Raw genomic sequence first — 26667 nt, 5'->3', positions numbered from 1 at the left:
TAGGAATTTTACACTTGATTTGACAAGGTATTTGCGAATGGGAAAAAATATGTGCTTGGCAAGTCATGAAGCCTTTTTCCACTAGACTAATCTCAGGGCTGATGTCAGTTTGACGTTGGATTGAAAACTGGCGGCGATTCACACTTGAAAATTTTTGATTCCACGCCAACTTTGCACCAACCACAAGATTGACTTCAACCTGGATTGAACTCAACCCTGCTCTGGACCAGGATTGACATTTTTTAAAACTTGTCCAGGTTTTTTAAAACTTGCCCAGATATATGCCCAGATAAACTTGGTTTTCATAAAACCAGGTGAAAAAATGTCAGGTTGAATGTAGGGTTGAAATATAACCCAGGGTGGTCATGGGTTTGCCTAGGGTCAAGTTCAACCCGGGTTGAGACACTGTAGTGTGAAAAGGCCTTTAACTACTTTGTGCTGGGGTTCCCGGTACCAGAGACCTTGGATTATACGCATAGCTGGGGGTGCCCGAATCTGACAAAAGAGCTGGAACTTGTAACAACAGACCGTACTCGGAACAAAAGGATGAGCTGCTGGGAATTGCCAACATTTGGAAGGTTGTCAATAGTGGAAGTAATTCGTCATTGAAACAGTATTCGTCATTGAAACATTATTCGTCATTGGAACAGTATACCACTAATTGTGGCATTCAGTGTGAGCGGATTACAACCGGGGACAAAAGCACTCCAGTGATGAGCAATACAATACCGTTGCATGCTAATCTGGCCGCATTTGAAAAGACGCCAGCAGCGCACTGGGCCAATTTCAGGAACAAAGGAAATTATGAAACACCGCACAATCTGGGCTCTCTTTACAAGGCGGCAGGCCTGGCTGAAATACTCTGGCATAAATGGAGGTTGCCTGTCAGATTAGAGTAGCCACCAGACAGTCACTCGTGTGGGTGTAACTGTCCAGCAAATGAAGTTTTGAATTTCTGACGAATTTTGAAAACAGAAAATCTTGCAAATTCCTTGGGAGCTCATCATTCAAATTACACCCGGCAGCATATGTGTAAACATTCGTTGAAAACCCACTCAGGAGAATAAACACCGATAATGTAACTCGCCTTTATCTCAGGCATTATCAGTGTTCATTCTGATGATTCAGACTTAAACCGACCAAACGCATAGTTATGCCTTTATTCACGGTCATCACTGCCTATCCCCTTATCTTTCTAATAGTAGGAACTCTTCTGCATTTCCCACGAGCCAATGCACGGCAGTAAACCAAACTTTTCATTGTATGCCGTGTTCACAGGAGCCATCCAACTCGCCTTTTGCAGGCCCAGGAGCCAATTCTAGGGCTGAGCACATGCCAGCGACCTGTTTTCCCACCTGATTTGTCCTTGGGCTGGATGTTCCTGGCATTCACCAGCATGACGCACAAATACTTGGTGATGTCGTTGTAGTAGCATTTGACAGTCAACATTCCCAGTTCACTCTCCTTGCCACTCTGAGAGCTCTCTTCCTGAAAAAATGACAGTGGTAAGGAAAGGCGGTAAAATTTAGGAATATCATTTTCACTCGTACACGTATATGCACGGTTCAAAAGACATCCACTTTAGACTACCCTAAGGACAGACTTACCACAGGGGTCATACGTCTCTTAAGTGATTAAAAAGACCATTTTCCAGCATCAATGAACTGTTGATACATTCTGTCAGTGTCATATAACATGTGACCGGCTCTGCAAAATGGTGTATTATGTCACATTTTTTTGAATTGGAGTTATATATATAATCAAACTGCTCACATCCTAACCTTTCATTTGATATATAATTCATCCCAATGGCATTTTCCATTTTAAAGTTAATTGCCATTTGCATATTCATATAATTTCATTTTATCACACATGCTTTTTGAGATAATGCCCTTTAAACATGACGAACAGAAACATTAAACTTAAATTAGACACTCTCTTGGTTTTCCTTGGGCAACAGAGGCTTTCTGATCAAGCAATCGGCCTCAAAATATTTCCAAATATTTTGCTCTCAGAACATGGAATGGGCCATTAGACGTTTTTGCACTGCACAACTTAATACACCTTTTTGCAGAGCGGGGCACATTATACTCTTTCAAACAACCTTCAGGTTTCTGATGCGCATCAACAAAGCCTATGCTGCCCCGAAGAGTTTTTGAGCAACACAACTCAACGCACTACTGCCACTGACATGGGAAAAGTTCTTGGCACCAAAAGCGACATGTGGGAAGACAAGCACTTCAACACTCCAATAGTGGGAAAAACAAAGATGAGAAAAACAGAGAGCCAGCACCCACTGCTGGATCGGCATGAGAACGACAACCACGCAGGCCACTAGTGGTGACCACTGTGCCTGTTGATAGCCACTTAACGGTTATTTCACATAAAGATGCGCTGCACTGTCCAGTTTACAACATACAATGTATGGCGGCTTTCAAATGCTTGCCTGCTGCAGTGGTGGCTGATCTAGGGGAAACTGTGTGGTCCTGTGATACTTCAATGTCTTTTGATTCCGCCCTATTGAAATGCTGGAAAGAGTAACTCACAACTGCTTGGAGTTTCTCCGCATGGAATGCCTCTATCAGCTCGTATGTGTCGGCCATGTTGCTCTCTGCGAAGCTCTTCATCTCTATGTACTTGCTGTTGTGTAGTGTGGCCAGCGGTAAACCCTTTTCATCAGCATAGAAGAAGTCACTCAAGATCTGAACGGAGCAAACCAAAAGTGAAAGCCAAACTTTTGGTTTATTTCGTAAGGTAGCAATTGCACTCAGGCATTTGTAACTTGGGGCCGAGCAGCCCAGAGCACAAACCCTGTTTGGCATGAACAGGTGAACTAACAAAATGGCACATGGGGGTATTTCTCATTCGCTCAATGCCTGAAACTGCTCAACAACATATGCTGCATCTGTAAGCAACTCCCTTACGCCAATACCTGCTTCAAATATCAGTCCATTACAAGTTATCCCACTTCTGACACCAAGTGTCAACAGTATTCACTCAATCACAGGTCCAGAGTACTCTGACATATTGATCCTTGCTTGAAGTGAAGGGCCTACATGTACCTGAAATCCAATATCTGTGGAAAAGAATGAACCACAGATTTCTTTTTGTTCTTTACTTACTTCAAGAGTTTCATTTATTCTACAGAACAGCAGTGGCTTCCCTTGCAGAACCTAGAGGAAAGGACATATTCACTGATCAATGATGGTAAACTTTAGGGCAAGAGAAAAATCTACCCAATATCAACCTGTATCATGTACTTAATCATCCACACTCTGTTTACATGTACTAGTTCACCCGCACACACAAAACGCATTCATGTCAAGTACATCTAGACATTCTGAACACATGTAAATATTCACTTATGTCTAGAGATGGACAATTTTTCCAATTAAAAGTCCACAGAATTTCTCTCCTCTCCTGGGATGCATTCATTGATGAAAATTTCCGAAGGCCTAACCTTGTTCTTGGAACTGATGATTTTACCCAACTCATCCACTAAGACAATCCAAATGTCTTGAAGAATTCTGAAAATGATAAGTGAGAGATACATCTTTTAATGTTTCATTTTACTAGCCAAACCTTCAACTTGAAAATATTTGTAAGCTGACAGACGTATAAAGTATTACACTTTCAAAAACGTTTGTACCAAAAAATACTTCTGGCAGCTTGATTTTTAGTCAGGAAATGAAGACCGGCATCATATATAGCAACTGACATTTGTGTGGCCATGCCAAAATAGGAAATTCAGGGAGGGGACAATTTCATTCACCTGTCAAAGTTGGACTTAAGGAGGCAGTTGTGCAAGGTGATCATGTTGGTGTCGAGGTACTCCATCAAGGGGTCTATAGCCTGTGGGGTGGGGGGAGTTACAACCAGTTAAGGATGGATGCATTAAGGATGAAAACTGAACAATTTAGGATAGATCAAAGAACAAATGTTTGAAGGAAGATTTAAAGTACATAATGTTCATATTTCATAAGGAAAATGCAACCTTTTGGTTTTTCTGCCTTTTGATATTACTAAATATATTTTCCTACATGGGGAAAGTTGCCAGTTTTACATGTTAATGAGTTTTGGTTTAACAAAGAAGGTTCATTGACAAGACCAATGTTGGTCACTTGCAACCAGTCAAGTTCTTTCTTAATGGAGCTTTGGTATGTCATATTCTTGTGCACAAGTCTGAACCTTACTTCGGTCAATAAAAATTCCTTTTTAAAAAATTTATTTTTGACAATTGCCAACGTTGTCACAAAAGTGACAGAGGCTGTTGAGTGCACTTACATCATCGATGGAGGAGTGGATATGTGCGTCGAGCAGCGCCCTCAGGAACCGCCGGAAGTCAGGCCGCATCCTCTCACCGACCCGTTGCACCACATGTTCAATCACGTTGACCATGTCCTCATCTGCGCTGGTCATCATGGTATGCAGGGTGTCCTGGCACTGGCGGCCGGCCATCTCGCCGTACTCTGTCTCCATGGAGACCTGGATGCGTTGCCAGCCCAGTGACTTCGGCATGATGGCCAGTGAGCGCCGCACTTGCTCGATGTTGTTGATGGCGATGCACAGCTGCGGGGGCAAAAAGTGAACGAAAGACGGGTTCGCATGCAAGTTGAAGGGTTTCCTCAAAACTTCTCTAACATGCGCGAGTGGCAACAGATCATGCCATCAAGAGATTAGCACAAATCAGATCTGTAAATAGAGAGCGTAGTACCAACTTTGGACTCAAAATGGCTGATCACTATTTGTGCTGTGCAGCATGCAGCTATTGTGTGCTAATTGTTCATTTGCACTGGCACATAATCCACCATCTTGGTTCCAACAATGGACCTTTCCCATGAAATATGCAAATAAGACAGGCACATGCATGCTACTACCACTGGTTGGCAAGTGCGGCCGTCAACATTGTCGGCAGCGTAGGAGAGCTGCTGTAACCATAACCTGGCGCGTTGAAGGTCAATCTAAACCTTGTTACAGCCTTTGCTCGATACTTGCGCGTGCTTTCCTCAAAATTAAGTGAAGTTTTGTGTGTCCTCAGGTAGGAAAGTAACAATTCCTTTTCTCTAAGTTTAGCACTCATGTTAAACTATACCAGTACAGAAAAGACGATAGTGACGTGGGCATGGATATTTGTTTTGTTACATCATAGATTTAAGCAACTTTGCCAACCAGTGGTAGTAATGCGCATGCGCCTGCCTTATTTGCATATTTCAGGGGAAAGGTCCATTGAGACGCTCAGGTAGCAACCCTCTCTATAAACAGCTCTGGCACAAAGAAACCAATTTTCTTTCAGTTTACAGAGGGAAAAAGTTGACATCCACCAAAAAAAATTATTTATGCACATTATTATGCACATGACTGACACAGTTTTCACATTTTCTTTGTGCATGCAATTGAACTGGGAATTTTGGTGTGAATAAGGAATCAATTTACCAGGTTTTGTGTTGGTATAGAATGACAATAGCATTATCAGCAAGCTAACACGGGCCGGACGTGGGCCATGATGCGGACAGGAGGTCTATTGGTACAGAACGACAATAGCATTATCTGCAAGCTAACATGGGCCAGACGTGGGCCATGATGCGGACATGAGGTCTATTGGTACAGAATGACGATAGCATTTCAAATTAGCTGATCAGATTTTCATCCATTAATTATTGTTTTGTCTTGTCTTTTGTCTTGTCTGTTCGTCATCTGTCTTGTTTCTGTCCTGTCTGCCATGTCTGTCTTGTTTCTGTCCTGTCTGCCATGCCTATCTTGTTTTGTCTTGTCTGCCATGTCTGTCTTGTTTTTGTTCAGTCTGTCATGTCTGTCCAAAGGCTGTTCCCCATAAGCCCTGGCTTCCCTGAACAGCCTCCATACTCAATAATTCCGTGATGCTTCTGCTATTGTTTTCTCTTTTGTAAGTTGTTTTTTTAATTACTCTGATTTCTGTGACTAATGTTTTTATTAATCAATCATGTACAGTGTTATACAATGATATTACGGATTTCATGACTTTCCTGTGCTTTATCTTGCTCCCGTAAGAGTATGGAAATAAATGTGAATTGAATTGAATTGAATTATCAGCAAGCTAACACGGGCCGGACGTGGGCCATGATGCGGACATGAGGTCTATTGGTACAGAATGACGATAGCATTATCAGCAAGCTAACACGGGCCAGACGTGGGCCATGATGCGGACATAAGGTCTATTTACAGCTGTATGCTGTGCTGAAAACTGTCTGAACTTAGTACATTCAGATTCTGTGCATGAAACGTCCCAAAGTCCCGGAAAAATGAGAATATAAAAGATACATAATGCTCTCCTTCTGACTGCTGACGAATGCTCACCGTACCTGGTCTGTGATGTCGAATTGACCCTCATCGTCATAGTAACCCTTCTGTCTCAGCTTGTCATGAATGATGTTGGCGTAGCTGACAGCACCATGACAAATATCCTACAGAAAAACATGCGGGACAAAGTGACACAGACATTGAAAAAAATGTTAATAGGAAATGAAATCTAGACAAACAAATGCACAGCTTGCTTAATGCATTTTTTCTTCCCGGCAGCAGATGGCATTATTAACAATTATAGTCTTACATCAGTAACTTTGGCCACAAAGACGTAGCTCCCAACCGTGTCTGGCCAATCCAGTTTCTGCCAAAACTCACGAATCTAAGAAAATCACAGGAAAAATTGTATAAAAACCAGTGCTATCAACTTCAATGAAGCATAACAAAAGGTGTCTCATGTGATGTGGACATTCCTGTTTTTTTATGTTGTTTACAAAACCCAGTGAAAATACTCATTTTTCTTGCACTGTGAACACTCTTTGAAACCCCTTTTGTTACTGACGACCCTAAACCAAAAAAGGCATCTAAAACTATTTTCCAGACAAGGGGAAACTGTGTGTGGACCTGGCTTAGTCCTCATAAGGTTCGCAAAAGTGGACCTCTTTTCTTTACGAGTAATTCACACTAGGAATGTAACATTGGCAAGTTGCCAAGTGATAATTACAATGTATTGCCTTTTTTTTCCACTGAGCACCATCCACACAAACAATACCAACAGACAAATTACCTGGGCAAAGCATGTGGCCACATCTACTGCCGATGTGCTGTGCTTCACCATGGTATCGACCAATGCAACCTAGGAAAAAAAACAAGCCATATATGAAGCTCAGAAAGTTGAAGATGACGAACAAAAAAAAAAAAATGATAACGCCCATAAATTAAAGCATGGTCCAGCAGATCCCCATCCATAATCAAAATTTTGTCAGACCGTTGGTTGGCTGGGTTGGGCTGGTTGGGTCCGGTCGGGTTACGGACGTGTATAATAAAATCTGGACTCGCAATGCCCTTAATCAGCTTATAGAGTCCTTGAATCCACTTGCGGCCATTTTACTGAGCTGAATACAAAGCTTTCCTGGCAATGCCTGCCTTTGTTCTTCCTGAAGTCAAAACCCACGCTTTTGTATTCGGCTCAATAAAATGTCCGCTGGTTGGCTTCTTTTACATACAAAGGCGTTGCAAGTCCAGGTCTTTTATATACGTCCGTGGGTCAGGTCTGGTCGGGTTCAGTTGAATCCCATTGCATTGAGTCTGGTTACCAAGCTTAATTCCTACAGTCATTTGCAAAAGTTTAAGACCATCTGGAATGTTATTGGTATTTCTGTCACTGGGCCTGCATCTTAATGTCTCACTGAATGATTACTTCACATGTTTTGACAGTGGTGCATAACATCAATGCTGTGCTAAATACCCATTGGAATGAAATTTTTTGCGAAGACAGGTCTTGTATGACATTTTGTATGTAAGGCAGCATGGGTAAAAAAGCAAGTCTAAGTAATGAGAAATAAAGGAGGGCACATTAAATATTAGACTGTTAACTACTTCGCGACGGGCCCATTTATCCATGTTGATTCTGCTGGGCCCGGTGATTTTGTTTTTTTTTTTTCTGTTTCGAAATTCTTTAAAAATTCATAAGTTCATTTACTGGACGTTTTTACCCACACAAATGACTGTCTGGTGGCTACTCTAATCTGACACACAACATCTATTGATGCCCGAGTATTTCAGCCAGGCCTGCCGCCTTGTAAAAGGAGACCAGATTGTGCGGTGTTATGTAATTTTTTTTTTATGCTGAAACTTTCACTGCTGGCGTCTTTTCAATATGGGCCACATTAGCGTGCTGCTGTATTGTATCTCTCATCACTGAAGCGCAGGAGCGCTTTTGTCCCCAGAGGTAATCTGCTAGTGCTGAATGCCACAAACAGTGGTATAATCTTTCAAAACAATGACAGATTTCCTCTGCTTTTGACAACTAAATAATGTTGGCAATTCCTTGCAGCTCGGTCTTTTGGTCCAATCATAGTCTTATGTTACAAGGCCAAGCTCTTTTGTCCGATTTCGGGCAGCCCGGCATTGCGTATAAAGAAAACGAACCCGAAACCGCGCTCCCCAGCACTAAGTGGTTAACATTTCATTGAAATGTAGTCAAATAACTGTTTAATCAAGATACTCAGGTTACATATTGAAAATAGACATAGGTTGCCATGGTTTACGTTTGGTTTTTCTTCAGGTTAATGCATTTTGTATGGGTGGTCCTAAACTTATTCAAATAACTGTATTACACCAACTTATATTTCAGCATACTTTTCATGCTAAGAAACACCAGATTACAGTGCTTCCAAGACAAGAGTTAAATTACTCACCTGGTCTAGTTCCACAGCTTTTTGGATCCTCTCCTGGGCTCTCTTCCGGGCGACATTCAGCCACTTCTCCACGGCTTTCTTGAAGAACTTGTGGTACTCTTTGATCTCGAGGTCTGCCTGGTCCCTGCACGACACAAATAATGGGACACATCTTCAACCGATTCTTCCCCAACTTAGCACTGCCTGTGACTGCAGAAAGGTTACATTTTTCATTTTTACTCCCTTTTTTGGGAAGGAGGGGCGGGTGGGAATGGATCAGTGCCCTAACTGGGATCCAATTTGCAGGGGGCAGCACGACACGGGCGGTGGCTTAATTGTTTTGGTCTTTATAGTAAACACTACAAAGCCCCTTTTCTCGTGTCCGTTTTTTGGGAAACAAGTGGGATTTAAGTGGTAGGTCCGCCCAGTCAAATACTCCACTGGTTACGTCGATAGAAAAGGGTTAACGTGAAGAGACAGTGATCCCGTTTAAAGAACTTTACAACATGCACAGAGTGGATGGAGCTTTACAGCATTGAGTGGTTTACTTGGCTAGGGCTTGATAACACATGTACCAATCGAAGCCCTTAGATAATGGCTTTATCTACTTCCCATAGGCCCATGCATCATTTCAAGCCACAGCCAAATCATTCAAACAAGGCCCACCCCGCCACCACTTGAATGCTACTCACCCCTCGTTGAGGTGCTCTGCAAAGCCCACAAAGTCCCTGAGGGCCAGGTACAGCTCAAAGAGGGCGGTGCTCCGCTCGCTGTACTCCTCCCCCTCTACGTCGTCGAGGCCGTGGCCGGAGACACAGCTGGTCAGGCACTGAGACACGTCGGCCATCAGCTGCCAGGACAGAAAATCAATGCATTTGAGCAATAGGACACCATGGTTGTGCAACTTGGCAACACTGGAAAACAGCTTAAATCTTGATGTAAATTATGCCCACCTTTCTGAAAATGACAAAAAAAGAATGCAATAACATGACACAGCAAACAGAGTTTAACCATGAAAGTCCGCCAGGGAGTGATATTAACTTTAATATATGAACACTGTACAGTAAGAAAAACTGATGCAAATGCCCTTTGGTGGCGATTTTAAACCTGGTCTGCATATCACATTATGTGATGTTAAACCACACAATAAGAGTACAAGCTTTGATGTCATGGTATATAAAACTGCCTTAATTTTGTCGTTTTCTTACATGAAATTATGAAATTACCACAATTCGACAGTCATAGAATCACTAAACCAAATGAAAAACTGGTACCAAAGAGCTTATTCAAATGTCCAAATTGCCATCAATTTAGCTTACTTTCTGGGCAATCTCCTGGTAGACAATGGTAAAGTAAGGGATCTCAAAGACAGTCTGGTAGGTGCTGTGGACAAACTGCAGGAGTCGTTGGGCTTGACCGTTGATAGCATTGGTCAGGCTGGCCAGCGAGGCCACCTTCTCCGTCTCCGGCTTGGATTCTACCATCTCCAAATGCTTCTTGCAATACCAATTCCTGATATCGTCCTGACACAGGAAAAGGGCAGTGAAACCAAGTTTCCATGAGAGGGCCAATAATGCACTGCCAAACAGAATCCTGCCTGTTAAAAAAACAACGGCTAGTGGCTCTCCACATCTTTGGGTCAGGAATATGAATTCGTGGCCAAGTTTAGAAGTGGTCTACTATTTTTTTTTCTGTCCGAGTAAATGTTTTGAAGGATAGGGTCTCTCTTAACCAGCACATGTGTGCCATCAGCAACAGGTTCATGTACGTAGTCAAGTGCATAAAACAAAAGGTGTTTGAGTTACCATTTGTGTTTACATCATTCTTTAACCCCTTCGCGTCGGGATGCGGCAAGACACGCTGTAAAAATTGAGATCTTCGGCTATTATTCTTGGCCCATGCTCGAGCGAACACGGTGAAAGAAGGCAGACCCTGGCTCTTGTATATATGGTAATTGGCCTTTGTGTGTAGCCCAGAAATGAAAAGACCGAATTTGCATCATAATCACCAGCTTCACCATAGCCCCCACTTTGAAAAGAGGCAACGGGAATGTGGAAGCGTGAGTAGAGCCGCATGCCACCGAACAATGAGCCTTTTCACCGTTTAATTCAAAGCGTGCAGAGCACGCTGGGCCACAAACCGAGAATTTGCAGTTTGGCAGGTGGCCTTCGTGGCCAAGCGAGGCTGGAATTCTTGGAGTCGGCTTTCGGAAAGAAATTCCCGTCATCAAGGGGTTAACAGAGCAAACATTTCTGAGTCAAGAGGATGGGAACAATAGTTCCCTATCTCGGCTCACCACTGATTGATTGAATTTTACCACTTCACATATTCTTTCATCCACCACAGCAGGATTTCAAAGTCAATGGATGTAAAAATGACTGATAAGCCATAAAAACGTCGGGCGTTTTGTGATGCCTTCAAAATGACAATTACTGGTTTCATTCCAACAGGAGCGATGTTGGTTGTGGACTGAAAACACTTGAGCCTGTAGCAGGCATTGACAGGAAGGAGGAAGGTGAATGGAAGTCTCGTACCTTGATGGCATCGAGGATGATGGCCTGACAGTTGGGTTGAAACAGCATGTTCCGCTCGGCAAATTCCATATCATTGATCTGTGAAAGACATCTGCAGGTGGTGGAAAAGAAAATCAAGGAAAACACAATAAGTGGAATGGAAGTCATTGTCACACCGCAGAAGGGCTCCCTGACAACATCAAGTCCAACCGTTTCAGCCAATAGGGTAGAAGAGGAGACAATTTGTTGACTAATTCATTCCATTCCCCCTGAGAGTAGAAGAGAAGAGGCGACTAACAAAAGAGGCATCCTTCGCAATCAACTGTGCGCTTTTGCCATTCACCCTCAATCCCCCAATATCCTCCAAAACAAACCAAAGGATTTTGGAGGATTAAGGAGGGTTAGTTAAAGACCAAGCCTATATTAGGTATGAACAGATGGCCTGCTACAATGAAACTTTAAATGGAGTAGTGGACATGTTAATAACCCAAATCAGTTCAAAAATCCAGCAGACCTCTGGTTTGGTTCAGTCACAGAATTGTTGAAAACACTGGACTCGATCCTGCATTCCAGTGGGTATTGCAAACGTCACTTTCACAGGCCTTAGGGAGACGGTATCTTCTAATGATCCGAAGCCTGTCTGACTTACAGTAGCAGGTACCGCAGCCTTCGGAGAGCTGGCTTGTTTGTGGGTGGGAACATGTCCTGCTGCCGGCGTAGCATGTACAGTGCGTAGGTGATAAAACCATGGAAGGAGCTCTGGAGATACTGCTCCTGTTGATCCGCAAGGAGTTGAGAACATTTCAAGAGATTTGTAAGCTGTGGGGTCCACAGCATTTCAAACCACATTAAAATAAACCCATCAACTTCTTTCCTTTTGGATATTGCCCAAGTCACATAAATTGGGAGGCAGTTGTTTCAAAAAAGTTCCTGATGAGAAGAGAGATCTTTAACCCTAACAGTCCCGAATGCTACAATGTACTACTTAGTAGTAAAATGTAGTACTCAGCCCTGCCGCTTGTAAGAGGACATGACATTATTATTCTCTGAAGCCATAAGATACAATCGAGAAGATAATGTACCATACAGTGCTGTGGCACTATGAATGCATGGTTTCATCGTTCTCTGTACGAATAACAATAGAATAAACCTAGCCAGAAGTAGTAATTTGTAGCGCTAGGTACTCAGGCTCAAAGGGTTACATAGCATTTTGTAGTACTGAGTACTCTTAGCCAAACAACGCCCGGTACTGTAAGGGTTAATGACGTGTATTTTATGAAGTGCACCTGTAGGAGTAACAACGGAATAAACCTACATAGAAATAGTAATTTGTAGCACTAGGTACTCAAGCTCAGAGGGTTACATAGTATTTTGTAGTACTGAGTAATCCAAGCCAAGCAACGCCGGGTACTGTTAGGGTTAATGATGTGTATTTTATAAAGTGCACCTATACCAAGCTGTACAGTATTGCTGTTTTTAGTAACTAGTACATATAACTGATTATTATTACTATTTCTATTCACCCATTCGTCAGGCCACAAGACCAATAGACCGGTCCAGTAAGCCCTGCCCACCATGCCCACATAGTACATGCTCTTCTCCAATGCCACTCTATATGTTCCCGTAGTGTACATCATACACATGTTCACAAACGTCAGATGTTTGTGCACACGTGTTGCACATATATCCTGGCTATGGCTGGTCAGAAAACAATGGAGTAGGGCTTAATGGATTTCCATTTCAGCAAAGAAATATCATCCCATATCTGGCCTCTACAATACCAGCTAGCCCTTGATATACTCCTTAGAGGCAGGAGGGGTGTAAACTGACTTGCCTAAGGTACCAACATGTGACCAGCTGCTAGACTTGAACCCTGACCCAACAACTGGAGTAAAAAAGACCAACCACTTGGCTACTACTGATGCAAGATTATTTCAGAATCACACGCTCCGCTTTCCACACATTGAGCAAATATGGCCCCCCCAAAAAATGGCACCCAGACGAAACTTTTCTCTTCAAAACTCATTGACCCCTTGCCGTTATTTTCTTCCAAGCAAGTGATAGTTATCTGCATATCAAACATTAGGATTATGCAGCCTATAACTCACCTCGTCTGCAGACAGGGCGAAGGGCTTCCATGACGTTTTGAGAGTCTCCCCATATGTGTAGAATGACCTGAAGTCAATGACGCACATGGTGCACTCTTGACTGTATGCTAGCCATCGACTGTCAACATAAAAAGATCTCGTATGCAATTCATCAAGCACTCAATACGGAGAAATCAATATGGGAATAGCTTTAGACGTGACTAATTATCTGCATTGAGTTTTAGAGAAAATTTTACTCTCATTTTCCCGAACACCCCTGTCCATCCTATGAAATATTCCTTGTGCAAATTGTCCAATTGCGTGTGCGTGGCATACCAACTTTTGACCAATCAGAATTGATTAAAATGTCTTGTACCCAGGTGCCAGGCGAATGATTTATACAGCGGGCATTATCACGTCTCAGCCGGCATTATCAAATATTAACACAACGTCAAGTTACACGTTGTTGAATAGGGACACTGTTGGAGATATCTATGAATATTCATTCTTATACTGTTATTGATAAGAGCTATCTAGGTCCCTGGGACAGATTAACTTTCTACATCAACTACGTCAATAGTTCTGAGCAAATAAAAAAAAGATTTTCAAAATGGCTCATATGAAAACCACCAAATTTGAAGATCTTTAAACCCAGAAGGGTTTTCAAGACTCATTTCATTTGCATTTAAAAGGTACAGTCTGTCATTTGTCATTCGTGCATTATGCTCCTTTAAGAAATTACTCACAATCTAAAGAAGGGTGCCTAAGACCAAAACTGGTAAAGTTTCAACTCGGTGAATACAGTGTATTCTGAGAATAACAATATTCTATGATTTTGATTTCAGATCAACAGTTGGCGAGTCAAGTTTTAAATTGCGCCCGAATTCAGTGTTTGGGACATGTTCTTGTGTTGGGTTGAATGCAGCTAGGTGATGCCATGCAATGAACTGACGAATGATATTAATCGTGCCTGCATATGTGTCATGTCAATGATTGGCTGTGCTTCTCATTGCAATTTCCAAAAAAAAAAGCGTCTTTAGGCACATTATTGAAAATGGCCAGAAAGAATAATTTTACAAGGAGTTAAGTCCAACAACCATCTTTAAACCAAGTGTGCTTTTCAACGATAAATTTGTCAGTTACTTTTGGATAATTTCAAACAATGAACTGTACATTTAATATCACATGCATCCTAGGGACCACCTTGTTTTTGTGTGGATGGCAGAGGAAAGAAAAATGGTGGCTCCATACATCCAAAAAATGTTTCCTTCTCCAGCGAGAATCTGGAGCAAATTTGGTGTTTCTCTGACACAGTGACAGGTGTCAGAGTCTCTAAAATATGATAAAACCATTTTTAAATCTGTAGACGGTATTTTGAAGTTGTTGACACTTTGTTGATGCAACTTGTGTGTTGACGCTGAATGGCATGCCTGCTTCTGGAGGGTTCCATGCAAAATTGTACCTTCCACAGGCCTCCAGAGCCAGAATTGCAAAACATTCTGTACAGTGACGACGGAACTCAATTGTATTCCTGCTCCAGATTTCCTGACATTATAAAAGTAGTCTTCGCAATGCCTGTGCATGCTGTCTCACAAAAAAACCTGTCCCACTCAGGAACAAATAAGGGCTAACACAGCCGATTCTAGGTTGTTCAGTAAAGGAAGACTCTAAAATAACAGAAATGCAAACTCCTCTCCGGGGGCTCACACTGTACCTACCACAGGGCCTGATGCAAGTCAGAAATCTCGTACTGCACGGCATGCTGTTGCAGGATGGTCTTGGCTTTGGCCGGTAGCTCGCCGTCCCACGCTCCTAGCTGGTCCAGCTTGGCTACCTCGTGATGAACAATGTAAAACCACAGCACCCGATGGACCATAGTTGGACTCAGCACCTGGTATGACTGATTGGCACGCTGAGAAAAAAAAAATTGAAGAAAGAGAAGTGGATTACTGATAAAAAACCTGTCTTTGAAAGTGGGGGGCAACAGGCAAATATTAATTTAGAAACTTTCAATTCCAAACTTTTACTTTTGCTTGAAAAATCTGCAGGTACTATTCTACCGAGCCTACTTCTGTTGCCGAGGTCAAAAGTCAAGTTTGTGAACAAAAAGAGAGGTTTATAACTTAAATAGTCTGGTTCCAATGGCGATGTCCATGTACTCAAACATGACTGCACACCAGATAGAGAGGGAGCCAGTCTGCCATACCTGTAGAGACATTTTGAGCTTGAGGTAGATTTCTCCACTTTTCGACTTTGACCGACTTGACTTGCTCTTCAGTGAGAACCAAGCGCTCCAGCCCCAGCTAGGAATAGTCTAGATTTAAAACAAGAATTCAAAGCAAACACTACTGTACATTGGTAGTATAGCCCATATAGATGTGTAACAGTGAAACTGCAGAGTAAGTTGGCATCATTCTTAATAGGGATACTTTGTTATCATGGGAGTACTGATGAATGTTGCGCCAATAACACACCCGATGTACAAGAAAATCTCTCTTTTATGAGTGTGTGGTTCTGAGAACCGATGGTGGACATTCGACGTTCTGAACTGCATGCTCTGTTTGTCTTCTGGAGGGTGACTGGTTGCCTGGCTCTGAGGATGCTGGTTTTAAGCACAGGAGAGGATGCTAAGGGTGCACTGGAGCAGAACGGCTAGCTTGATGGTGGATCCGCTGGACTGAAAGGCTACTGAGTGCTCTCACTGATGCGTGGGAGACTGTGACTTTTTGAGCAGTAATGCACACGCTCAGAACTACATGTAAATGTACGCAAGCATGCTCTGAACAACGCGCACATGCTTGGAACTGGTAGGAAGGACCAGTATATTTGATGCCATCAAGCGTCTAAACATCTCAAGTCTCCCACTGATATCAGCTGCACTCAGTACGTGCCATTGGAAGCAAGCCTTTACCATGACACATGCAAATGGGACTTTATGCGATACACACTTGTCATGCCCTCCAAACTGTCATCGACAAAGGCATCTCTTCTACCATATGCCTATTTCAAGCGCCCATGACATTCGTGAATGACGGAAAAAGACACCCTGTCCCAAAGCGTCTGCGACTCACATCCAGTTTGATGTTGACGTATCCCAGGAAATCATCTGGGTTGCTCCCGCCGAGCCTCGTTGATTGGATCACCTCCTTCAACAATCTGGGGTTAACAAATGGGTAACATTATCCAACATTAACAATTTCCCTTGCCTTTTTTACATCATTACTATGGTACCTATCCAATCTGCTGCCCACTGGATGTTGACAGGTTTGGGTAACGTGTAAAGATGTAACTGTTGTTGAAAACGTTAACACTTTTGCTACATTTCTCTGCATTTGTTGTTCCAGACGAGTGAAAAGTTGCTTGCCTTCTTGATATTACTTCTGCCTCAACATATTAAAAACTCACGACACTCAACAATTGATGGAACAAAGTAGGACTGCATTATACTGGCAAGGGTCCAACAGTTACATGTATGTTTAGCCATTAGACCCAAAGCACCAAAAAGAGACTTCAGTTTTCGGTTTAGATTTAAAAATAGCAAAAACTTCTCACATTGCTGAATAAAAAGGAATCAAGCTGGGAATACATAGAAAAATCAGAAGCCTACATCCTTAATGACCAAGCAAGCAAAACATCAACATGGATTTGGGTATCTGGGATTGGAGATGGTGCACTTCAATAAAATGAGACAATAGACCGATCCAGTAAGCCCCGCCCACTCTGCACATGGGCACTTAATACATGCTTTTCTCCAAAGCCACACCACATGTACACTTGGGGCAAAACGTTGACATGCATGCACACTTGGTAGAAAACTAGTTTCCCTCAACTTTTCAATGTTTGAAATTGTGTTGCCAACATTTGCTTTATCAGGTCAGACAAATCTAATCTCAACTTAATGTTAATAGCGTGCACTTCAATTAAAAACTCTCAGAGACATTAATTACGGTTCAAAATATTAATATTTCTGAAAAATCATTTGTGAAAATTCACATTTACCCCCAATTGCCATTCAAAAACACTTCAGAAAGTGGTCCATTGCGACTATGATATGTGACAAAAATACAGAAAGTGGCACTAAGTATTAGTATGTAATTTTTTTGGTTGTAAATATAAATATGATTCATATGTATGTCTCTGGGTGTTTTATTTGATGCATACACCACGTACATTAAGAAGAGACCCATCTTGTCAGTCCTAATGAAACTAAAAGTTGAGGAAAATTTGAGGAAAACTTTTATGTTCTACCAGGTGTACGTAAACTTTTTGCTCCAAACGTAAAAGTTCCAGCTGTGTGCATCATACGCGCATGCACAGGTCAGACTTCTGTGCACACATGTGGGACATAAATCACGGCTGTGATTGGTCAGAACAGAATGGGGCGGGACTTAATGGATTGGTCTGTTATCCCAATTGGTCTGTTGATTTTTGAAACCACCCGTAAGTTCTGGAGCTCTTCTGAACATCATTTTAAATGCATTTTGCCTCATGACAACAACGAGAGCAAAATCAGGAAGGTGAACCCCTAGCAGAGTTTGAAGACACTTTCACTTGGACACGAAAAATCTGAGAAAAACCGCCAGGTCTGGTCGTTACGACCTCTGACGCAGGGGCAATCTGCAAATGTGCATGTATTTAACTAGTCCGCATGTATGCAGACTAGCACTGCATTTTGTGTACTTGAGGGCTTGGCAAGTCAGACCACAAAATCACAACAGGGTAACTAGTGCCGGTAATGCACATACAAACAAGCAACCCAGGATTTAAACAAAAAGGAGGAAATTCGCAACAAAAAACTTTAAGCAGTGTCTTTTTTAAAACAGGGTCAAGACATACATTAGAAAAAAAAAACTAATAATAACTTATTCTACCCCAAAGATCTCCAAATCTACATGTAGCATGCAGACTACCAGCCAGTGCATCAGTTTTTGTTACCAGAATAGTTGCCCACAACTGCATGAATTAATAAATAGGTAACTGCTGGACTAAAAACTAAAATCAAACGTGTCATCACCCCCACACATTTACAACAACACACCACGTGACAAAGATCCAAGATAACGAGACCGACTCCACGAGTTGAAAGGGAAAAAAAAAAAAAAAGTCCCAGCAGCTCTCCATCAACACAACACTTGTCACAAAACCAGACCATGCCTAACACTTTATCTTAGATGCAACCATAAAACACACATAAAGACCATCTCAACATGTAAACACACTTACCGCTGTCAAAAGCAGGACTGCAGTGCAAAATTCAAAAGGCAGGATTATTTATAACGGACATCCAAGTTCAGACATTGACTGATAGTCTTTCTCTGAATCCAGGCTATGATTGTCACAAAGTTCAAGTTGATGAAAGAAGGATTTCTGGTCGAGTGGAAGGGTAAACAGAAGTACATGCACAATGTACGTTTGAGCGACTAACTCTGACTGACTCTTAGCCACTACACTATACATAGACTGATTGGTTGCAATGCTGAAACAAGGGTCTTGTTATCCATTCTTTCAATATGAGGTCCGAGGGGGACCAAGACAGGATGCTGTTTTCCAAGGCACGAGGCTCCTTTGGTGTTAACTGCACTTTGCTGGTTCAAAAACAACCATGAAATGCATGTGTGGTTCCACTGCTACCAACAAAATTAACTATCCCTACCAACGTGGCTTTTCCAACTGATGAGGGGGTGCTTCTGCTCAAGGCGGGTACTATGGAAGGACCTCTGAAATTGCATATTCCAGGTCAAAGGTCAGATTTGAAGACAAGGTTTGAAACTGGCCAAAAAGTACAAAGTGGTTACCTTTTTACTCCTTTGACATTCTGAATATCTCCTGACTTCTTCACCACTTCCATGACAGTAGTTTCCTCATCATGGTCCCTATAAGCAAATGGAACAGCCAATAATACTGCATCCAACACATGTGCCACTGGTTGTTCCATTATGTCCAAAGGGGGTAAGACCATATACCATGCCTCAAAATTTTTTTTCCAGATTCAAATTTGTACCGTTGACTTACCAAACATCAATATGAAACCACCCTGTATGAACGTCACATTCTAGAACACTGGAAAAAAAACAAACTTGCATTAATCACTGCTATGTTGTACTCCCTCTTATCATATAATTAAATACCCAAATTATGAAACAAACCAACAATTACATTACCCTTATTTACCATTACCATTTCCTCACATCCAATTTAATTCTGTCATAATTCATTACAATTTGAAAGAAATTTTAAATACAAAATTGAAAATTACCTTTCCAGAATGACCATTTGCATGATTTGCCTTACTTCTGAAATCCATACCCGAGCTTCCTCATTTGATATATACATCATATGCGGAGGCAATTCTCAAAGAAATGCCGCAGTTCTAATGTAACAAGTTGGCACAGTTTTTTTAGTATTCAGGCATTTTATATTGACTTGGGAATCTTTGATACTTTTCATTTTCGAATGCAACATAATTCTATCATGTTCCGAACCAACACAGTTGTTGTGACTTTGTATTAACATGGTGCCGATCGGACCATTTTACAATGTCAGACTTTTTTCCATTAAAAAAAAATCATCCAGAGCCACAAATCAGAAAAAGAAAATGAAATACTCCGTAACAGAATTTTGGGGTTAATTTAAAATGAACAAAAGAAGAAAATTCTTAAATTTTAGGAATAACAAAAGAAAGCCAACTACTGTAGGTATCCTGTGATCTCAATATGGGCCCACTATCCACTAGACCACTGGTCTTACTTGGAATTTAGTGAGAATTTAATAACCTTTATAGGCTTACTTGTACATATATATCAAAGAGGGCACTATCGACTTGCAGCTGGCTCACTAATAGTAAGTTAATTTTGCCAGAGACAGATACATGTAAGTACCCGCCGTCTAAAAAAATGGGTGCTAAAGCAAACCGTTAAATCGCAGTGGGCTCTGACAGATCCTACATAGTCTAATCAACGCTGTTACTCACAAGCGAAAGTTCTCATTCCACTTGGGGTTCAGTTGCTCTTTGACAATGCTCGTGGACTGGAGATCTGGGCAGCTGTGGCCGCCTTTATGCCCGTGATGCTGGGAATGAGGGGAGCAAGTGCCCTGCGACCCCCTGGAATGGGTGACAAAAGGCTTCTTGGATTCTCCCGTCGGCAGGATGCCCATCACACAGAATGGATCGCTCAGTCCTGAAGACGGACATTAAAAAATGTGCAATAGCCAGGGTCACTTTCCCTAAGATGAGTGACCAAAAGAGAGAAATATACATTGCAGGCATAAACAAAATGGCTGCCATGCGCTTGTCATTCATGAGCAGATGCTCTGACCTTGTGCTCATTCAGATGAAAAGCATTCATACAAACTCTGCACCAAACACACAAATTTGACTGCCCCTTTCCTATGGCAATCCATGCCGTAGATTTCTTTGTCAGGAAAATGTGAACAGAGTTGTGGGGACTTCTGAGTAACTCCTCAAACTTTGGGTCCTGACAATGTATGACTATCAATCAACATGGGAGTACGCCTCCTCAAAAGCAGCACAAGAACGTGCGTTGACACGCACGTAGGGGGTCCCCTTAAGGGCCTACCCAACTGACACAGACAGCTGGCAAAGTTGAACAAGATCAAACTTTGCAGACTGTGTTCATGTTTGCATCAGGTACGATAAAGCATTTCCAAACAATTACATATCATAAGAGACTGCATGGCAGTGCTGTCTGTGGCTCTGAAAAGCAGACTTTTACGGGAGCTCTCGTGGGGAAAGATAGAGAGCGTCGTATACTGTTCTGGTACAATGTACAAAAGTAACGCTACTTCCAAGTTGAAATCTAATCAGCTCACGTATCAGTCAAAGAAATTATTCTTCATGAAAGAAAATTATAATGTTACTCTTCAATTAGCCTCGTTTATTCTAATCTGACATGATGACCCCATCATTCACAACTTACCGCTGACATCTTTACCAACAAGATCTCTGGCTTCTTGGACAGTCACTAGCAGAATAGTGTCCGGGGGCTGTAAGAAGATTGAGAAACATGTCATGGTTAAAATGCAAATGAATTTCCTCTAACTAGTCAAGGACTAGTCAAGACAGTCCTTTAGATCACTTATTACTTCTATAATGTAACTAAATATGTAAATAGCTCAAAATTTGTCAGAAAAATTCAAGTGCAAGCAGAGTTCCGAGGGCCCAAAATTGCACAGGAAAAATATCCGGGAAAATGGAACCAACTTTGAGTGATGACCAGGCTCACACAGTAATGAACAGGTACGAAGCATTTATAGCCTTTGATACTGCACTTAATATGTACAAAAAACATACGTGTATGCCGACAATGTCCTTATTTGTACATGTGACTGGCCTAGTTCTCAAGTAGTATTCGGCTTCTAGTGCTTCCTTCTTTTTGGTCTTAAACTGGCCTGGTAAACACAAACTTGAAAGGCAAAGTCCACGGACACTGTGTAAATTGTCAGATTCCAGACAATCATCATGTGCTGACTAATCTCTCATAGAGTCTTCAGCTAACTTTAGCTTCAGTTTACCAATTCAGCAGCCTGGACACAGACTTGGGGCTGAATGAAAACACAAGAATGCTTCTTTTGCTGGCCATCTGAATGGCTTGTGACTTGACTCAAGACTAGATGACTTGCCAGTGACTTGTGACATACTTGTGAGCACTTGTGAAGTCTTATGCTAGACCCATACAAAAATGTGACAGATTCAGAACAGGTGATTTTTGATTGATTACCACAGAATTCTTGGTATTTTGTTCACCTTGCTTCAAGCCCTTTCAAATAATCAACAACCCTTCAAACCCTTAAAACATCAACCTAGATTTGAAACAAAACAAAAACCAATTGTAATTGAATATTCCAACAGAAATAATGGAAAGTGGAACACTCACCGCTCCCTTGGTGATCGTCAATACCATGCTGTTATGCTCACTTATAGACACACAAGCCTTGAATATCTGTATGTACATGTACATAAATGACGGGAAAATACAATAGAAAGTAGTTTGGGCAATACAATTTAATAAAACTTTCTTTGTTGATCAAATCCTCATTGTTAATGCTGACAGTTGAAAAAAATCATATTTTCGAAATAACAATAAGAAGATACACACTAGTGATCTTCACTTCATCGGAGAGGAAGTGTTTCTGAAATGTAATCAGCAATGGGAAAAGTTCACACTTTTTAATTTTGGGGGTGCAGAGGTTATAAAGATGGGAGAGGGGCTTGAAGGCTCTAGAGGAACAGAAGGAGAAATGCCTGTTGATGGAACAATGCATGCCTGCACACAATACACATCTTTAACTACTAACTTACATCATTTAGGTAACCATACAGCTCCTGGTCAGCTGGGAAGGACTGGCCCACAGCGCCCAGACGGAAATGGATCACTGATAAGATATTGCGGTAGAGATCCACAACCTTGACAAGAGAAGAGTCAAGGATGATTTCATGAACCTGACTGAGGAATTCCAACAACCAAAAATAACAAGATCATACACGTACATAATCAACCTGCTTTCACGAAGGGCCCCAAGCTGGACCGCGCAATTTTCCTAGCAATGCAGGCTCCTTTGGTAGGGATTGCCCTTCATCGGTTCACAAACTGTGAAATGCACGCATTACAGTTACATCGCTACCAACAAATGAGCGCTCCCAACCAACGTGGCTCTTTGCAACCAATGAGGGGTGTTCCTGCTCGAGTTGGATAGCCAACAATACCTCTAAGCCTACTCCAGACAATCTGATAAGGATATTTCATTTGCATGCACAAAAAGTGAAAGTAACATTTTATTTCCAACTTCTTTTTCTCATGCCTGAAGATTGGAATACCGCGATTCAAATTTCTTTTTCACATGCCTGAAGATTGGAATACCGTGATTCAAACTTCTTTTTCACATGCCTGAAGATTGGAATACCATGGTTCAAACTTCTTTTTCACATGCCTGAAGATTGGAATACCATGATTCTGAAGGACATTGCTGCATTAAATAGTCCACTGTGCAACATCTGAGTTAAGTGTTACTGGATACTTGTTTTAATGCGTTTGTGGTAGGCTAATACATGCAGCAAAATGCCAAATTGTGGTATCCATCCTCTCATCTTTAAAATCCAGGGGTGGGGGGGGAAGGGTCGTGGAAGATGTGCATGAGCACCCACAAGGTGCACTAACTGACCCGCGTGACTCGAAATAAAAAAAAAATGCCATTGTAGGAGGCAAACACAACGGCATCACAAACAATACCTAGCAGGCAAGCCTTTGTACATGTAAATGGCAAAAAGTATAGGAAAAATCTGAAACCAGTACTCAATGCAGGATTGGAATGACAAAAACAACCGTACATGTACATGTACACATACGAGTACACTGCACAGCAAAACTGATACCATACCATTTGATAAAGAATTTGCAATGAGGGTGATTCACAATAGTGCGCCTCCAAGAGATTGCAGTGCCTTGGCCAATCACAATGCGCAAAATCTGTCGACCCTTTCCAAATGCGCACTGGGTCGACAGATTTCACTCTTGGGGGGCACTACTGTCAACGCCCATATTGATTTCTGTGAAAATGGACCCCACTGTTCAGTTTACACCTGTCTGACATTAAGTTGTTAAAGAAATACTCGCCCACAGTAATGGTAGCAGTGCAGTCAAGTGACATGTCCATGTCTTTCTCGAATGGATCATATTACTGTACTTTACATTGCAGCTCAACAATGTATCACTGATTTAGCAAAGAGTCTGATTTTGGGAGGATTCATCAAAAAGTTTCCAGATGAATTCTTCAGGAACACAGGGTGTACAGTAGATTAGAATGATCTACCCCACCTCTTTTTTGCTGAGCTGGGGAATGTCCTTGCATGGGTGGTCAATCCTACTGGCGAGGACATCGTCTTCCGTCTGCTCAGGTACATGTGCCTAATCGTAAAAAGAAGAAAAAAAAATTAACCACCAGAAACAAAAAAGAACTGAGCTGAGCCTAGGTCTTTCAGTCAGAATGCTGGTAAAACAGGACGTGGGTTAGATCAGAAGGGAGCTCACAGGACTTATTCGGTAAACTATTTCCCAGATTGCTTGGGAAATGACTTTGAAATTTTTGAGGCTTGTGGCTGGTTAGGAAACTGAGTGACTTTTTAAATACCACTGTCAAAATCTCCCTCCAATGGGATTTTCAGGTGATAGCAATATTGATAATTTATTGAGTATCATTCTTTACCACAGATAAAATACATGTAAATCAGGCTATTCAAATGTAACAAATGGAATACATGTACAGCTGGATTAAACCTAAAAGTGCCAGGGAGGGAATGGAATGCTCCCGCCCCCTCTCCCCCCTCGGCTGTGAGATGCTCTTATATGATTCTCTTTAAATGCAACAACATGTTGCAAAATATGTGTTGTTAAATATGTGTTTATTTTTTTTAAATATAAAATGCCAGTCTCTTTCCACTGGCCCTACGCAATTGAACAATGTGCCTTTCCATTTGTGTTGACTGCTAAAGATTCAACACTATATAAAAGATTTCAACCAATCACTGACTTTAAGAAATTTAGCAACATCAGGGAGTATAGAAACAGTGAGAAAAGTATCCCTATTTCATACAATTTTCTGTCAATCTTTTCAGTAGTAGGCCTACATGTATTCTACTGTGTTACATTTCCTAATTCTCCCTGAAGTTCTCATTTCTATGTGCGATCTGCACACAAAAGTGTGGCTTCAGGTGGGAAGTGAAATGACTGAAAAACCACCTGCTGAAACAAGTGTACCAAAATCAAAAGGTTTCCACGTCACAGGAAGCGAACAGTTCAACTTGAAAATGAAACCAGGAAGCATCGTGCATCTGTTAATGGACAACCCACAATGACTTTTCATTACCAATTTGCATTTTTCTGAAACAGACACAACAAAAATGATGCAAGGCTATGAACAATCGATAAACTGTAGGCAAGTACATGCACACATATGGGAAGGTTGCCGATATTTTTTGTATCTTTAACAAAAAAAATTATTTAAATCACAGTCTTCTAATACTTTCATATAACAATTGGAAACACTTGGGCATAATTATCTATTCCAAAGCAAGCAAATTTTTCTGTATGTGTGTTAATTTTCTTTCATTTCTTTCTTTTATTACAAACTACGGTATAACAAATTTGGACTTAAATTAGGAAATTTAAGTCGAGTACCAAAACTTGATTAAAATCACAAACCGCATCAAATATTGTTTAAATTCAGCTGAAATGCATGCATTAATCATAGCACCTGCATGTATCCACATAGAAGGAATTAAATTCCATCAGAGATAAAGACACCAAGGGTAGAGTACCAGCTTTTAAATCACTCTAGGTTTTGACAAACTAGACTTTTCACAAGAATTGGTTTACAAGGAATTCATACCTAATAACCAATGAGTGAGAAACATGCCATCAACTACCGTACATGCATATATTTATTTTACATGCTACAATGCAGACTGTGCAAAATGCTGGTATTTTACCTTGATCTAATGTGTGCACAAAGCAGTCTCATTACAATAACTTTGTTTGTGATCCAGGTCCCTTGTGAAGAAGAGAGTAGTGACTCAGGCTTGATTAAAACTCATTATAATTCCCAACATTTTGTATACTGGTTTCATTCTCACTGCATGATGACCAACATTTCTAATACCAACAATATATACTAAGTTTGTAGAGATAAAAGGTGGATGTACGCTGATACCTAAGCATATCTTAACTCAGAAGTAGACACTTCAAATCAAGTGAAATACAGGGGGATTCATCATGTACATATGATGTTTTCCATACACTCTGCCCGAATTGGTTACAATTACTAACCTGCAAACCATGGGCAGCTTTTCTGAAATGCAAGCTCTCTTGCTTTTTCGGCAACTGCGAGAAATTCTCAAAGAAGTTCCCATCAGACTCTGAGACCCTGTTGAAACAACGCCAGAAAAAAAAAAAAAAACACAAGCATGTCATCCAGTCTGTCAGCATTCTGCTAGTATTCAGAAACCTCATCAGGGGCCAAAAGTCAATGAATGACCCTTGCTGACCACTGGTCAACTTTCAATACAAAAACTGTACCCCCAGTATCAGGTAAAGTTGACCAGTGGTTCAAACTTATGGTTGTCTATTGAACTTGACAGTAAATTCAGTAAGGAGTAGCAACTGCAATCGATTTACCAATTCCTGTGGTTTTTTTTTTTGGTCTTGTTTTAGAACTCACAAATTGATGTTGCTGAAGCGAGTAACAACTTCCTGAGATTCACGCCTCTGTTCCTTCAGCAGGAGTGCCATGGCTGGCTTGACACGCCTGGATGCAGCACGTGTCTTGGCTTGACTCTCTACATGCTCTGCCATGTTCACTGCAAACTACCAAACTGAT

At 41.4% G+C, this 26667-nt stretch overlaps 1 protein-coding gene across 3 annotated transcripts in view; it reads right to left on the bottom strand.

Annotated features, from left to right (window-relative positions):
• LOC110981893 (BAI1-associated protein 3-like) overlaps positions 1-26667 on the bottom strand; it is a 35479-nt gene that overhangs the window by 4405 nt on the left and 4407 nt on the right. For 2 of the 3 annotated variants that reach the window (XM_022239902.2, XM_022239904.2), the window contains exons 3-28: positions 26118-26214; positions 24111-24200; positions 22598-22702; positions 22173-22238; positions 21216-21282; positions 20249-20456; positions 19291-19338; positions 19074-19151; positions 16350-16434; positions 15485-15592; positions 14997-15190; positions 13300-13417; positions 11841-11965; positions 11213-11303; positions 9998-10201; positions 9371-9528; positions 8700-8823; positions 7067-7135; positions 6587-6661; positions 6339-6440; positions 4285-4569; positions 3773-3852; positions 3461-3527; positions 3123-3173; positions 2547-2702; positions 1356-1488 (exon numbers count right to left, since the gene is read on the bottom strand). In XM_022239902.2, coding sequence (XP_022095594.2) covers positions 1356-1488; positions 2547-2702; positions 3123-3173; positions 3461-3527; positions 3773-3852; positions 4285-4569; positions 6339-6440; positions 6587-6661; positions 7067-7135; positions 8700-8823; positions 9371-9528; positions 9998-10201; positions 11213-11303; positions 11841-11965; positions 13300-13417; positions 14997-15190; positions 15485-15592; positions 16350-16434; positions 19074-19151; positions 19291-19338; positions 20249-20456; positions 21216-21282; positions 22173-22238; positions 22598-22702; positions 24111-24200; positions 26118-26214 — 2984 coding nt within the window. Of the gene's footprint in view, positions 1-1355; positions 1489-2546; positions 2703-3122; positions 3174-3460; positions 3528-3772; positions 3853-4284; positions 4570-6338; positions 6441-6586; positions 6662-7066; positions 7136-8699; positions 8824-9370; positions 9529-9997; positions 10202-11212; positions 11304-11840; positions 11966-13299; positions 13418-14996; positions 15191-15484; positions 15593-16349; positions 16435-19073; positions 19152-19290; positions 19339-20248; positions 20457-21215; positions 21283-22172; positions 22239-22597; positions 22703-24110; positions 24201-26117; positions 26215-26508; positions 26643-26667 lie in introns of those variants that run through there. The other variant, XM_022239905.2, reaches the window with a different exon arrangement.

The sequence above is a fragment of the Acanthaster planci genome, linkage group LG07, assembly GCF_054643075.1.
Source record: "Acanthaster planci isolate LZ-2023a linkage group LG07, COTS_SCS, whole genome shotgun sequence".
Taxonomy (NCBI): Eukaryota; Metazoa; Echinodermata; class Asteroidea; order Valvatida; family Acanthasteridae; genus Acanthaster; species Acanthaster planci.
Note: the sequence above shows the minus strand (reverse complement) of the source record. Positions and strands in the feature narration are given on the sequence as shown.